The sequence below is a fragment of the Pan troglodytes genome, chromosome 16 (genome assembly GCF_028858775.2).
Source record: "Pan troglodytes isolate AG18354 chromosome 16, NHGRI_mPanTro3-v2.0_pri, whole genome shotgun sequence".
NCBI lineage: Eukaryota > Metazoa > Chordata > Mammalia > Primates > Hominidae > Pan > Pan troglodytes.
Genome location: NC_072414.2, coordinates 65,009,394 through 65,024,078, shown reverse-complemented (window position 1 = coordinate 65,024,078; position 14,685 = coordinate 65,009,394). Strand labels below are relative to the sequence as shown.

At 44.4% G+C, this 14,685-nt stretch overlaps 1 protein-coding gene across 20 annotated transcripts in view; it reads right to left on the bottom strand.

Annotated features, from left to right (window-relative positions):
* Positions 1-5,400, bottom strand: part of NEO1 (neogenin 1) — a 252,978-nt gene extending 247,578 nt beyond the window's left edge. For 11 of the 20 annotated variants that reach the window (XM_054667796.2, XM_054667800.2, XM_054667789.2 and 8 more), the window contains exon 1: positions 4,352-4,798. In XM_054667796.2, coding sequence (XP_054523771.1) covers positions 4,352-4,481 — 130 coding nt within the window. In that variant the 5' untranslated portion in view covers positions 4,482-4,798. Of the gene's footprint in view, positions 1-4,351; positions 4,802-5,166 lie in introns of those variants that run through there. The other 9 variants (XM_016927163.4, XM_016927166.4, XM_016927171.4 and 6 more) reach the window with 4 other exon arrangements.
* Between the last annotated feature and the right edge of the window lie 9,285 nt (positions 5,401-14,685).

Genomic DNA, 14,685 nt, shown 5'->3' with positions numbered 1-14,685 from the left:
CAATTTTACATTTTATTTTTCTGACAATCCAGTTAGGTAGGTAAGGTATTATTCTTGCCTGCCTATATCCCCCAACTTACAGATGTATGTGAAGTTGCAGAACCACAAGTCATACCCCATATCCTCTGCCTTCATGTATGTCTTTTCACTATCCCACATCATGTATTAATTTTCATACAGTTTATGAAAATCAGTCATATTTCTTATCTTCTTTGAGCATTCATCCCAGAATTCTATGATCTCTTTCGTGCCTCATTCTAACAGACAGGCAGAGCAACGCCATCAGTCTTTTCTTTTAGATGACTCAGTAAGATCAAAGATCTTTCCAAAGATGACAAAACTAAAAAAACGCTAAAACTACAGCATATCCAGGAGGATGACCAAGATCACAAAAGATCTGAAAACTAAGTAATGTGAAGAGTGGCTGAAGGAATTAAGGATGGTTAACTTAAAAAGGATAAGGTTTGAGGGGAAGGGCAGGGGGGGCCCACACACACATGCACACAGGAAATGTGATTAGACACATGAAGGGCCATCATATAAAGGAATCAGATTTGTGCTGTATGGCCCTACGGGTTAAAAACAAAGGCAATTCAACATTCAGTCAACAAACATTTACTGGTTATCTTCTCTATGCTACATGTTAGTGCTACACTAGGGAAACAAAGGTGAATAAGACAACCCGGCCAACCCCTTCAGAGGTTGAGACTAGCCGAAAAGACAAGAAGATAAGTAACAGAAGATGAAAAGTACTCAGGAAGCTATGGGAACACAGAACAGTGACCATAACTCCCTTTGGAAGAGAAAGCTGGTAGAGAAAAATTCATTGACTAGATAAGGAGTTTCAGAAGTGGACAAGGTGAGAAGTGACTTAACAGAAAGAACAGCATGTGCAAAGGCACGGAGATCTGAAGCAGTGTCGTTAATCTGGAGTGGTGGAATGCAAGGTGCATGTTAGGGGTGACAAGAGATGAGGCTTTATTGGGTTTGGGAGAACAGAGGTAAAGAATACAAAGGGCCTCACAATCTCCATGCCAAAGAGTTCTAACACCCAAGCTACAGAACGCTAGTAACAGATTTTAAGTAGGAGAGTGGCATGCTCAGGAAAATATTTCAGGAAGCTCATTCTAGCAGGACAGACTTCTAGAGGGTAACAGTACAGACAAAGAGATTAATTATGGAGCCACTACTGTTAGTCCAGGTGGGGATGAAGATGAAAAGATACCGATTCAGAGTCAAGAAACAGCTGAGAGGTAAAAAGCAAAAAGAACTATCGGCTATGGCAATGGGAAGAGCAGGTCTTCTTGATCTCAGCTTGGGCAAGTGGATGAACAGTGATGACCAAGACAGGCAACACAAGAAGACAAATCCATGCAATCCTTCCAAAAACATGAGACACAGGGGCCAGGAACTGGTTTGTTCACGTTTAGAGAATGGGGATGAAGGAAGCACGAGGGAAAATGACACAGTTTAACTTTGGACTTCAGTAACCTAAGATCCTATTTAGTGAAGGTACCGAGTGGCACGTGAGAAAGCGTGGACTAAGAGAGTCCTTAGCTTACAGGTGGCAACTGAGGGCAAACAGAGTATGTATAATGAGATAAGCTTTAGATACTAATATTTAATGAGTGAGTTCAAGAAAAGCCAGAAAGACAAATGAAGAATTAATCAGAGAAGAGATTAACCTGAAGATAGAGTAATGCTGAAAAAGGTAAGCAAAGAGGAAAAAATGTAAGAAGGGTGGGGAGGGTGAAAACTACAGTGAAACGTACTGTGTAAAGCAACATTTTCTAACAGAAGTTATTCAACACAGAAATGGACTACCCTGTAAGGCAATGAATCACACCATGAAATAAATGGTTCAGGCAGAAGTTATAGAGTCCTCAGTGAAGAATGTTCACTCTAAATAGAGAAGACATGCATTGCACAGGCTGCTGCCATGTCATCTTCCCCAAGGTCTCTACATATCTTTTCAGTAATCTGCCCTTTTTCACAATACAAGATTATGTTCCTACTCAATTCCAACCCTCCTCCCTTGCTGACCATTTTCTATCACCAGTCCTTTACTTCTTACTTTTTCCTCCACCTCCGTATGTCTATAACCTCAGATGGAAAAACACTTTCCATTTATCCTATTGTCCCACATCTCTATTTTTCTCCACCTTCTACTACTGAACATGTCCACTTCCCTACCATCTATTCACTATAATCCCCTATAAAAAGATTTCTGTGTCTATCACTCTACAAAAATAAAAAAAATAAAACTACTGACAAAGGACATCTGATTTGCGGACAGCTTGTTCCAGTTGCTGCTTACTCAATTCTCCAGTCTCTTGATCTCTTCCGCAGTTTTATGGCAGAACTGACCAACCCCTCCTTATTGCAGTTATTCCTTTCGCTTTTGTAATGAAGCAGAGCGGTTTACAGGAAGGACTCTGGACCGAGAATCAGGAGATCTATGTTCTAGACCCAATTAAACGACTAATTACCTGTGAGCCTCCCCACCTCCACTCCTACTCACTCCTCAGATCTCAGTTCTTGTGAGACACTCTTAACACCCAGACTAGGTTATGTCACTCCAGTACCCACTTTGTGAAAACCTATTCTCCTTTGTAGTGCTTATCACAATTACTTAATTATATAATCAGTAGCTGGATGGCTATCTTTCCTACCCACACACCACACTGTAAACTCCATGAAGGCAGAGAGCATATGCCTTGCACCTCATCTGTGCAAAATAAAAACCTATCAATTGAGTTAATGTTGAAACAGATGTTAAGACCACTTCCTGAGACTGCTTGCATTATTATTATTATCCTAAGTAACAAAATTACTATCATTTTAGTTACTTACAAAATTATCGACAAAACTTTAAACAAAAACTGCATCTATTACTTGAAATTTGGTGAACTATATATGAATTTCCATATAAAATAGATCATGAGTAACAGGAACTTGTTTTCCAAAATAGTTATATTTCTCTTGCTCATCTAAGAGACAGTTGGATCAGTAACCTACATTTCAGCACCAAAATGTGTTCTAAACCATATACGGACTGAATGTATAAAGGTACATCATGACATAAGTGATGTTTAATTTGACATTAAAACACTATTGTTTACGTAGCTGTTTAGAGAATACCGACTGGTACTTTAGGTTTAAAGCTGTTCTTTAACATTGGCAAAAGCCATGAGCTACATACACACTCTGCAAGGAAATGAAAAGTTTATCAGTCAAGTTACCTTGCAGTGTGATTTTAAATATCATTTCAAAAAATCAGGGAAAAACAAGTACTGGTTCAGCGGTAAGACTGCTTTCAAATGTAAAAATATCATATCTCACACGAGTGAAAGTTTTGTCAAGTTTTATGGTACACCACCTTGGTCAAACAATTTTAACAGATTACATGCTAATTTGCCTTTCAACTGCTGAGTGTATCCTGCTCAACAATACCGTAAGGTCCTTCCCGGAAGGCTTGGCATTTTTGTTCGTTGGTCCCCTTAACAGGAATGCAGGTGGTTTCAGTAATCTATAATATTCCAAAAAAGAACTGAAAATGGCTTTTGAGGTTCAATGTTTATACAATGCCATCTGAAAACATTGTACAAGTACCTAAAATCTGATGCTTAGACAATTTCCTTGGTTAAGAGTGGTTAATAGGCTGTAAATATAGTTGTAATCCCCAGGAAAGAAGAGGCATTTCATAACGGAAACACTAACAGACACGATCACTCCGAGCCGCTCTCCAAGGCGTCCTCATCGTTAAATCAACACCAGGGGTTGTGAGCGGGCAATTGTGCCCCTCTGACACCCCCGCTCTTCCGCAGAGTCGGGCTCCAATCCCCGCGCGAGGAGTCCCTCGAGACTAGCCAGCTCTTCCCCGAGACTTCGGAAGCTGGGAAATCCCTGGCCAGGGAACCCGGAGTTCAAGCCCCCTCCCCTTTCCGTTCCTGAAAATTAATGAATTGGCCGTCCGATTGTTTATTTAATGAGGTGTGTAGTGGCCTCTACTGGTGCTAGTGTGAGCACAAGAATGTCCCACTCTTACAAGTGGGATGAGCCTGGGGGAGGGGAGAGAGGCGAGGGGTGAACCTGCCTCCAGGTACAAAGCTGGGAACTAGACCCCTGCGCCCCCGACCTGCCCCCCGGCAGCCGCCCCTTCCCCGGTGGCGCCCCCTCTCGCCCTTCTCCTCCCCACCACGCGCGATCCCCTTTCTCTTCGGCAACCGGAGCCGAAGCAGAGAAGTTCCTGCACGTTTCCTCCTGGATCCTAAACAAAAACACCGCAGCCGCGGCCGCCTGAGCCGGTGCCGCGCCCCCGCGAACCCCCGGGCCCGCGCCCGCCGCTTACCTGGGGACTGCGGCGCGGAGCCGCTCCTGGCGGCCGCGGCGCCCGGCGCCCGGCGCCCGAGCAGCAGCAGGCAGTAGAGCCAGAAGGAGGAGGTGCCGAGGAGTCGCCGGGCTCCCCGCTCCGCCGCCATCTCTTCCCCGGGAGTGAGCGGCAGCGGCGGCGACAGCGCCGCGGAGCCCTTGCCTCCTTCCCTCCCGCGCGCCTCAGTCGGTCCCTCGCTGCAAGCTTGGCTCCCGCGGCCGCCGCTGCTCCAGCCCGGCCCGGCCCGGCCCGCGCAGCACCTCTCGCGGGAGGGGAGACTCGGGGGCGCCTCCCTCCTGCAGGGGGGCGGGGAGGGGAGGAGAGCGAAGAGGGGGAGTCAGTACATTCCGGGGCGGGGGGGGGGCGGTGGGTCGGTCTCCAGGTTCCAGGCGCCGCCACCCGCCGCCGACTCCGGCTCCACACACCAGCGCGAGGGGGGCGGAGACCGCGGACGGCGGGGGCGGGGGCGGGGGCGGGGGCGGGGGGCGGGAGTCCCGGGCGCGCACACGCGCACGCGCGCGCCTCCCTCGCCCGCGCCCCCTCGGCTCCGCGCGCGGCCCGCCCCCGCTCCAATCCCGGCTGCCGCCTCACGGGCCGTGGCGGGCCCACTCCCCTCCCCCTTCTCCCCGGAGCCGCTGACGGGTGCGGGGCGCGCGCGCCGGGCGCTGCTGCTGGCGTCAGGGAAACCCCGGAGAAGCGGATCCTCCTGCTCCTCCCGCCCGCTCGCCGCAGCCCCTCGGCTCCGCGCGCCCCCGCCTCCTCCTCCTCACTTCGGGGACAAATTCCCCCCTCACCTCCCCAGATGCCTCTGGCTGCAGAGACCTGAGGGCGAGAGGCGCTCCGAGCTCAGGCTGGTCCGGGAGGCCGGCGTGGGCGCGCACCTCTGCACAGTCCGGGCCTGGAGCCTCTATATAGGGCCTCAGAGGAAACCGAATGGCCTCCGGGAGGAAACCTGGGTGCGCAGTGGGTCGGCCCGGGGATTTATGTGCTCGCCAAAAACAATAGCGATCCCGCCCGACTCTTGCTGAGCCCTGGCGCGGCTCCCGTGGGAGGGGGCCGGCCGCGCAGCCGCTGACCTCCGGCTTCCAAGCCGGGCCGCCGTCGCCGCGCGCTTCCCCCGGGCAGCGCCGGGACCCGCCCGAACCGCGCCCCCACCCGCATCGCTCGGCCCGGGTCCAGGGAACTAGGCACAGACAAAGGTGCCCGCTGTCCACTTCCTCAGCTCGTGCGGGGGCCCCGACCGAGCCCTGGGACTCCCCGGGGCCAGTCTTCTCGCAGTAACTGCTACGTTTTACCTGTACCTTTGCGGGACACTTGGCGTTTTCCTACCTGGGAATCACGTCTTTCGCTGATAAACCAAGGAGCAAGTGGGATATGATTTTAAACCACTTAGTAATCGTGAGGCAGCACCCAGGCTACACAAAGTTAAGAGAAAGCAGTTTGTAGTTCCACTGCTGATGAGACTATTGATCATTTTATATACTGCACCCATGAAAAATTTTTAAAGAAAATTTATTTGTATGATTACGCAAGCAGAGTCACGTTTGGTGGTTGATAGGCGTTGGGTTTTATTCACTCTTCTGTATAGTCGATAACCGAAATGTCTTGCTTCCCACAAGAAAATGGCTATTTCACTAACATATCCCTCTGTGCTTTCTCATAGTTACTTTCCAAAGATATTTTATTCTAAAGCGCCAAAATGAACAATGTAAGACATGGATTAACGTCGGGAGGGAAGAGCTCAGAATCTTCATAAAACCTTAAATCATCAAAACGGTGAAATTAGGAATTCTCATCCCAGTTCTTTGAAACAATTGACTTAATAGAGGAAACACATGCTTATGGTTTTTCACTAGGGAAACCATTTAAATACCTTTTTGTTTTGGTTAGACTTGTTAACCAGCAAAAATATTTCCTAAATACCCGTGATTGACCTGTTAAATTAGAAATAGATTACCTCCCAATTACTTCACAAGTATTTGCTTAATTAACCTTTAATAATCACATCATTATTCAGTTTTCTGAGATAATGAGAAAAGCTCTTTGAAAACTGTGAATTGCCTTGCAAATGTTAATTTCCTGATATCTTTTCTAAGTCTGGAAAAATTTCATTATATTAAACCTATAACGTGTAATATGACTTCTGAGATGAAGCTTACATTTATCTCCAAGTTTTGAAAAATACATGAGTTGTGGCTAATAACAGACTGATTTTCATATATGACTTATATGAACTGTCTCACTAATTTATCAGCCCACTGTGTATATCAAGTTAATATCAAAAAGTTTAAAACAGTTGTATATTTCTGGCTTGTGATTAAATCACAATTTTAATAAAACCCACTCTATTAAACCACTAGTAGATGGAGCCCCAGATTAAAGCTACAGATCCTAAATCAGTTCAAGATAGTTAAGTAACTCAGGCACACACTTGAATTCAGCTCCTTTACTTTGTTTCAAAGTCACTGACACTGTCGACATGCCCTTTAAAAATCATCATTGAGTAATTAACCTGTTCTTTGTTTAGTAAAGCATATCTGAGAAAAGATTTTCTTAGGCATCTCTTTTATCATTCTTATTCTCCCAACAAGATTTTCAACAAATACTGCAGCCTGCACCTATACTGCTAATCAACACTTTTATGTTGTCTAAACTATCAATCTATGAAGAGATATTAAACCATTGGTGAAATTAACAGTTTTTTCATCTAAGTAAAGTTAGAACATGAGGCCCATGTTCAAGGAATAAGTGCACAAAGAAACTTTAGAGCAAAGAAAACAGAGTGGCCATTGTGTGTCTGTAAAAGTTATCGAAATGCAGGCCAAAAATAACTAGACTGATATCTTGTGAAATTTATGCTAATGTATTTTGATATAAAAATTACATGAAATATTAAAGCCTATGAATATAAAACTTGGTAGGAATCTTATTCTCTATAGTAAAAGGTTTTTTTTTCAACATTAGAAAGGACGTACAATTCAGTGTTTAACTGCTGGCAGTAATGAGATTCTGCAGCTAATTCCCTGGCTGAATCCCAGTGTCCGAGGTAGAGAAGAAGAAAGCTAGTCCCCTGACTAGCAGATCTCAGGATAGAACACTTCCTAGTCACAGCAGACTTCAACTAGAAGTTGCCCCAGTCTTAAGAAAGTGATTTTCTTCTGCACAGAGATTGTTATTTTTATATTTGCCCTTTACATTCCACTAGGTAAGAATTTTTATTTTCTCCCGTTCTCCTTCAGAAGCCACCTGCTCTAGGGAGCCATCTCTGATTAAGTGTAATTAAAAAGGATGTGTGCTCCTTTTTAAGTACAAGCATGCTCAATATTAATTTTGCTTGTCACATGTTGCTTAGTTAATCACATATCTTTAGTTCAACAACAATCTATTAATTCAGCAAAAATTATTGAGGACCTGTTTTCACCAAGTATTGTGCTGGATGCTGGGATAACAAAATTATTGGTTCATTCATTTAATATTTATAAAGTACATCCTGTGTCTCTGGTCCTGGCTTATGTTAAGGGAAGACAGTGATGAGCCAGATAAACAAAGTTCCCAGTCTAGCAGAAAGGGTAAACAATTATAACAAAGAAGTGTAAAGACTGTTATGGTAAGGAAAGATAAGGAGTGTGGGAAAACTTAGTAAGAGCATCTAACTTGACTAAATTGTGTGTGGGGGTGGGAGAAGGAGAATTAGAGAAGCTTTGGCCTCTAAACAGAGACCTGAAGGTAGATAGGAGTCAGCCACGCCTACAGGTGGGATTTGACCTCAGATTTGCATTTTAGAGGGAACACTGAGGCTGCTTCTTGGAGTGTAGTTTGGAAGAAGTCGAGACCAAAAAAAAAAAAAAAACAGTTCAGATTTTGTTACAATAGTCTAGGGAGGAGATGATAGTGGCCTGGAGTAAAGCAAAGGGGATTAAGAAAAGTGAACAGATAAGAGAGAGATTTAGGAGATAGATAGAAACAGCAGGGGTGTGTGGGAGAGATAGGAGATGTGGGTAACTCAGATTTCAACTTGGGAAGCTGAATGAAGGTGGTGGCATTCACTGAGGGGGGAATGAGAAAGATGAGCAGATGGGAGACAATGTTAGTTTAACTTTGGACAAGCAAATTTAAAGTACCTATGCATACATAGGTACTTTAAATACATCTGAGTAGAAATATCAGTAAGCCGTTCATTACTTGGATCTGGAGTTTAGCAGGGAGATAGGACTGGAGAAGTGAGTCATCAGCACACACTACATATGCCTGAGTATAAGGTGCTTCTGAAAATAAGGTGAGCCTCCATTTTTCCAATTAGAATCCACCCCACTCCCCCAGGCCCCTCGGCGGCTCACACCTGTAATCCCGGCACTTTGGGAGGCCGAGGCAGGCAGGTAGCTTGAGCCCAGGAATTCAAGACCAGAGTAGGCAACAGGGCAAAACCCGGTCTCTACATTAAAAAAAAAAAAAAATTAGCTAGGTGTGGTGGCGTGTGCCTGTAGTCCCAGCCACTTGGGAGGATCACTTGAGCCTGGAGGTCAAGGCTGCAGTGATACATTATTTTGCCACTGCACTCCAGCCTGAGTAACAGAGCAAGACTATGCCTCAAAAAATAAAAACAAAAACAATCCCCCCCAATAAAACTTTGCGGCAAACTTGAACAGATAAACTTTTAGAGATATAGATGAAATAATCAGGGCTCTGCAGCTATAAAAAAGAATGAGATCATGCCTTTTGCGGGAGCATGGATGGAGCTGCAGGCCATTATCCTCAGCAAACTAGCACAGGAACAGAAAACCAAATATCGCATGTTCTCGCTTATAAGTGGGAGCTAAATGACAAGAACTTATGAACACAAAGAAGGAAACAGCAGACACGGGTCTACTTTAGGGTAGAGGGTGGGAGGAGAGACTGGAGCAGAAAAAATAACTTTTGGGTACTGGGTTTAATTCCAGGGTGATGAAATAATCCGTACAGCAAACTCCTGTGACAGGAGTACCTGTGTGACAAACCTTCACTTGTACCCCCAAACCTAAAATAAAAGTTAAAAAAATTAAATAAGAAAGAAAAAGTTGGGAAAAAAGAAATAATCAGGGCTCTATTTATAATATTGAATATATTAATTTAATTATGCTTACTTTACATATTATATAAATATAATCTTTAAAATAATTTTATTGAAATTCTTCATGGTGTCTTTATCATCACAAGTGTCGCATTTTGAGTCTCTAACATATTTCCCAGGACATACCATCTTCACTTCTACCCAAGTTTTTAACTCTATATATAATGCTGTCACTGGGAATTTTATTCCAAGCCACAAGTATCTAATCACACTACATCATTCATCCTGTAATTATATTCATGTACCATATTGCTTTTTATAGTGACTTTTAAAGACTTGTTTACAAGGACATCCAACACTTCTAAGTGTGAAGATATTTCCCTAGAAGTAATTTTAAAGTCTGTTCAATTTGTTTCCTTTCTTACCAATTCTGTCAGGTGGCTTTGTATGAGCATTGAATGAGAGCATTTCATGCTAATGTATATTCCACCAAAAAGCATTTTGTTGTTCAAAATGGTTGAGAGCATCCAGTAACATGAACGACTTTTTTTTTTTTTTTTGAGACAGGGTCTCTGCTGCCCAGACTAGAGTGCAGTGGCACAATCACAGCTCAAGCAGCCTCCACTTTCCAGGCTCAAGCAATCCTCCCACCTCAGCCTCCCGAGTAGCTGGAACTACAGGTGCATACCACCACACCCGTATAGGCTAATTGTTTTGGTTTTTTGCATAGACAAGGGCTCACTATGTTGCCTAAGCTGGTCTCAAACTCCTGGGCTCAAGCAATCCTCCTGCCTTGGCCTCCCAAAGTGTTGGGATTATAGGTGTGAGCCACCATGACTGGCCATGAAGGACTTCTAAGGGTCAGAATATAAAGTGACTCCCTGTTTTCTGATTTTGGTGAGGGTAAGAGGGCTCTGTCTTATATTTGGGTAGGTACAATAATGCCAACAGAGTGACTGAGATTGCCCCAGGAGAGTTTAGGATGGAACCAGGACTGAGGATTGAGGACTGGGGCCAAACTGGAAGAACACCAACACATTGAAGGCATAGAGCAAAAAAAGAAACTTACAAAGAAACAAGCAGGCATGTAACAAGAAAACCCGGAGCATGTGGTATCACAGAAGCCAAGAAAAAGTGTTTCAGGAATGCAGAAGTGGTCAATAGTGTCATATACTCCTGAAAGATCAAATAAGATAAGACCTGGAAACCATTCATTGTATTTAGTGATAAGGTAGGTGGGCAAGTACAACCTTAGTAAGTGAGTTGCAGCAGAGAGTAAGGCCACCTACTTGCTATGGCTTGTCACTGAGTATGAACTACTTCAAGAAGTTTACCTGTAATAGGAAGGAAAAATTGGTAACTCTAGAATAGATTTTAAGAGGGGAGTAGATTTAAATGCTGATGTAAGGAACCAACAGAGAGGGAAGTGTTGAAAATTTAAGAGAGAAGGGGGATAATTGATAGCTTTAGAAACGGTGCAGTAGATAATTTGGCAGCCGTTATTCCGCAAAGCCCATGATTATCTGACCTCAGTAGTCTCAGGCAACTGGCAGAAGGCAAAAGAACTTCACAGAACAGAGGCACACCCTGGCCCTGTGGTTCCCAGGCAGGCTTCAGCTGTATTTGAACATGTTTAGTTCTTGTAGTATCTTAATGAATACTGAAAATAAGGGGCAACATCCTGACATTTGCTACCTAGTCCCCTAGAATTCTATCCTCAAAAGACACATGGCTGGGTCCCAACAGACAATAGTTGTAAAACAAGGCAGGCCAGCTTTCCAGCAAAAATGATAGGATCTTGCTTTTTGCTTACAAGTGACAGAAACCCAATACAAAATACTATCCTTTTTTTTTTTTTTTTTTTTTTTTTTTTTTTCCTCTCCAGCTCTGTGGCCCAGGCTGGAGTGCAGTGGCATGATCTCGGCTCACCGCAAGCTCCGCCTCCCGGGTTCGCGCCATTTTCCTGCCTCAGCCTCCCGAGTAGCTGGGACTACAGGTGCCTGCCACCACGCCCTGCTAATTTTTTTTGTATTTTTAGTAGAGATGGGGTTTCACTGTGTTAGCCAGGATGGTCTCGATCTCCTGACCTCATGATCCGCCTGCCTCAGCCTCCCAAATTGCTGAGATTACAGGCGTGAGCCACCACGCCTGGCCACAAAATACTATCTTAAGCAGAAATAAAGTTTATTAGAAGGACCCTGGCATTTTATGACAGGGGTGCATCTGGGCCTTGGAAATGGAACTGGAGACTAGAGCACCTTAAAAACCCCAGAAAATCCTCTTTTGGAGAACCTATTGTCTCTTCACCAATCTCTGAATCTGTCTCAGCTCTATTCTCACTGCAGAATGGCTCTCTCTGTGTCTTAGTCCACATGGCAGTAAATGGCTACTACCAACTTCCAAATTACCGTTTTACAGTCTGGTTCTGACTGCCAGTTCCAATTACAAATTTCCCATTGAACGGATTGATTGCCAGTCTTGGTTTAGGTGCCCACTTCAAACTAGTTACTCAGGGAGGCCAGTGGGTGAGAGTTGTAGTATGGAAGCTCCCAGAGCAACCAACCAGTAAATAAAAGCAGAGCGTTCAATTCACAGAAAAGGGGTGCCAGTCAAGCAATTCAACAGGCATCTTTTGTAACTGGGTTCTATTTGTCACTCTATCCCAATAGCCCAGCCTGGTACCTGGTGCTTAATACATATTTGTCTAAAGAATAAATATTTAGGCCGGGCATCGTGGCTCATGCGTGTAATCCCAGTACTTTGGGAGGCCGAGGTGGGCGGATCACGAGGTCAAGAGATCAAGACCATCAGATCAAGATCATCCTGGCCAACATGGTGAAACCCTGTCTCTACTAAAAATACAAAAATTAGCTGGATGTGGTGGGGCACGCCTATAGTCCCAGCTACTCGGGAGGCTGAGGCAGGAGAATCACTTGAACCCCGGAGGCAGAGGTTGTAGTCAGCCAAGATTGCACCACTGCACTCCAGCCTGGCGACAGAGCAAGACTCTATCTCAAAAAACAAGAAGAAGAAGAAAAGAATAAACATTTAGTGTTGATATAAAGATTATTTAAATTGTGGAAGGGAAGGAATTTAGATATCAGATCAAGGGATTTGCTTGGATGGGAGGAGCCAGGAAGGAAGGAGGCAGAGATAGATAAGTGAGAGGATACAAAGTTCATTCTTGAGGGTCTTGATATCCTTCCTCCATGAAGTAGGCAGCAAAGTCATCTGCTGCTAGATGGTAGAGTGTTTAAGGAGAGTGGTAAAATCCTGGAAGAGTCACACAGGGGATTAAGAGAGGGAACAATTTAGGGGCCTGGCTGAAATTAGTAATAATACATTTGTGATTCTTCTCTATGTGGTACTCATGAGGCAATAAATGGTAAGAGAAGAGAAGGTGGATAGTTGGATTGGCCTAGAGTTGGGGATTTCTAGGCATGGGCAAAGAAATGAAAAAAACAAGAATGGAAGGACTCAAGGATGCCAAAAAGTGAATTGTAGTGACAAGTGACATGGTTTAGACTATATAGGGAAGGAAATAAATCCAGAATGGGCAGAATGACTAGGGGAAAATGAGGGTGTCTGGGAATTAGAGCACTTAAGAAGATCAGAGTAGATTTTCTATGTATAAGTAAGAAGTAAGAACATAAAGATAGAAGATTATGTATCTCAGACTAGAATATTGAAGGAGAGTCAAGGAAGCCAAGAAATTTTAGGTAACAGTATTTGGTGCATCATTTGCTTTTTGGTGTGTTACTTGTATGTTTTGGAAATGTTCAGGATTTCCTTTTAACTGCTCTGGACTCAGCTCTATCTGGTTGCCTGTCACTGAGCTTGTATATCACACACACACACAGACACAGACACACACACACACACACACACACACACACACACAGAGTCATGCATATGGCAAGCTGCTTTCCACAGAGGATTTGAGGCAGCCAAAAAAAGAGATTACCAGAGGACAGCCAGACTCCTTATTCCAAGCTATGACTCCTCCCCATCTCCCCACAATCTGCTCTCCAACACTAGAGTGCTGAACTAGACAACATAAAAACCTCAAGAATCTCATTTAAGCATTTTGCTTATGTCCTTTATAAGGGCTACCTGTGTTTTGGTCCCTTTCTTTTATCCCTGCTGGGCCATACTCACTGAGAAACTCCCAAGCAGAAGGCACCCTCAACTTTACTACTGATTGGGAAACAAAAAAGAGAGTTGTCTCTCTCCAGGTTCTCCTGGAGAAGGAGCCAATGAGAATGTTATTCGGTATTGGCCTTTTCCTGCCCTCTGTGTTGCCATGCAATCTCCTCCTAGGTGTTGAAGGTGGTGGGGAGAGAGAGAAGGCAGCGAGCAGGGACAGTGTGGCTAAAAGATGTGTCGTCCACAGGCCAATGAAATCATCTAGGATGGCAAGACATGAAGTGGAGGAGAGAAAGAGTGTAAGCCATTGTACACTTAAGATTCTTGAGGAGTGGGTCAGAAGTCAGCCATGAAATAGGGGGAAAAAAGACACTGAGTTGGACGTCATGTGGTATGGTCTGAATATTTGTGTTCCTCCAAAATTCATATGTTGAAACCTAATCACCAAGGTGATGGTATTAGGAAGTGGGGTCTTTCAGAGGTGATTGGATCATGGGATTAGTGTGCTTATAAAAGAGGCCACAGAGAGCTGCCTTGCCTCTTTCACCATGTGAGGACACAAGGAAAGGCCGCCATCTATGAGAAAGTGGGCCTCAGCAAGACACTGAATCTGTTGTCGCCTTGATCTTGGACTTCCCAGGCTCCAGAGCTGTGAGAAGTAGATTTCTGTTATTTGTGAGCCACTCAGTTTATGGTATTTTTTTTTATAGAAGCCCAAATGGACTAAGACAACAAGATTATCAGAATCCGACAGAATTCTTGTTTTGTTTGAGTTTGTTTTTCTTGGCTTTGTTTGTTTGTTTGTTTGTTTTTGACCAAGAATGTAAGTGAAATGATGGTGAAATGGCAGGGAGGGGACAGTCAGGAGATTATTAACAACACCTACTGGTCACTTGATATCTGAACAAATGAGGTCTGCAGAAGTGGCCTCGGGAGAGTGCCAGATTTCAAATAAAGCAGGAGATAGAAGGAGTGCCTGTGTGAGGACCGTGGACGTGGAGGCATCTGTTTACAATCCAATGGGACTTCCAGGGGGAACAAAGGAAATGGTTGGGACAGAGGCTCAGCACTGAGAGCTTGTAATGCTAAGGAGGAAGCGCAGAACATTATAAAACAAGCC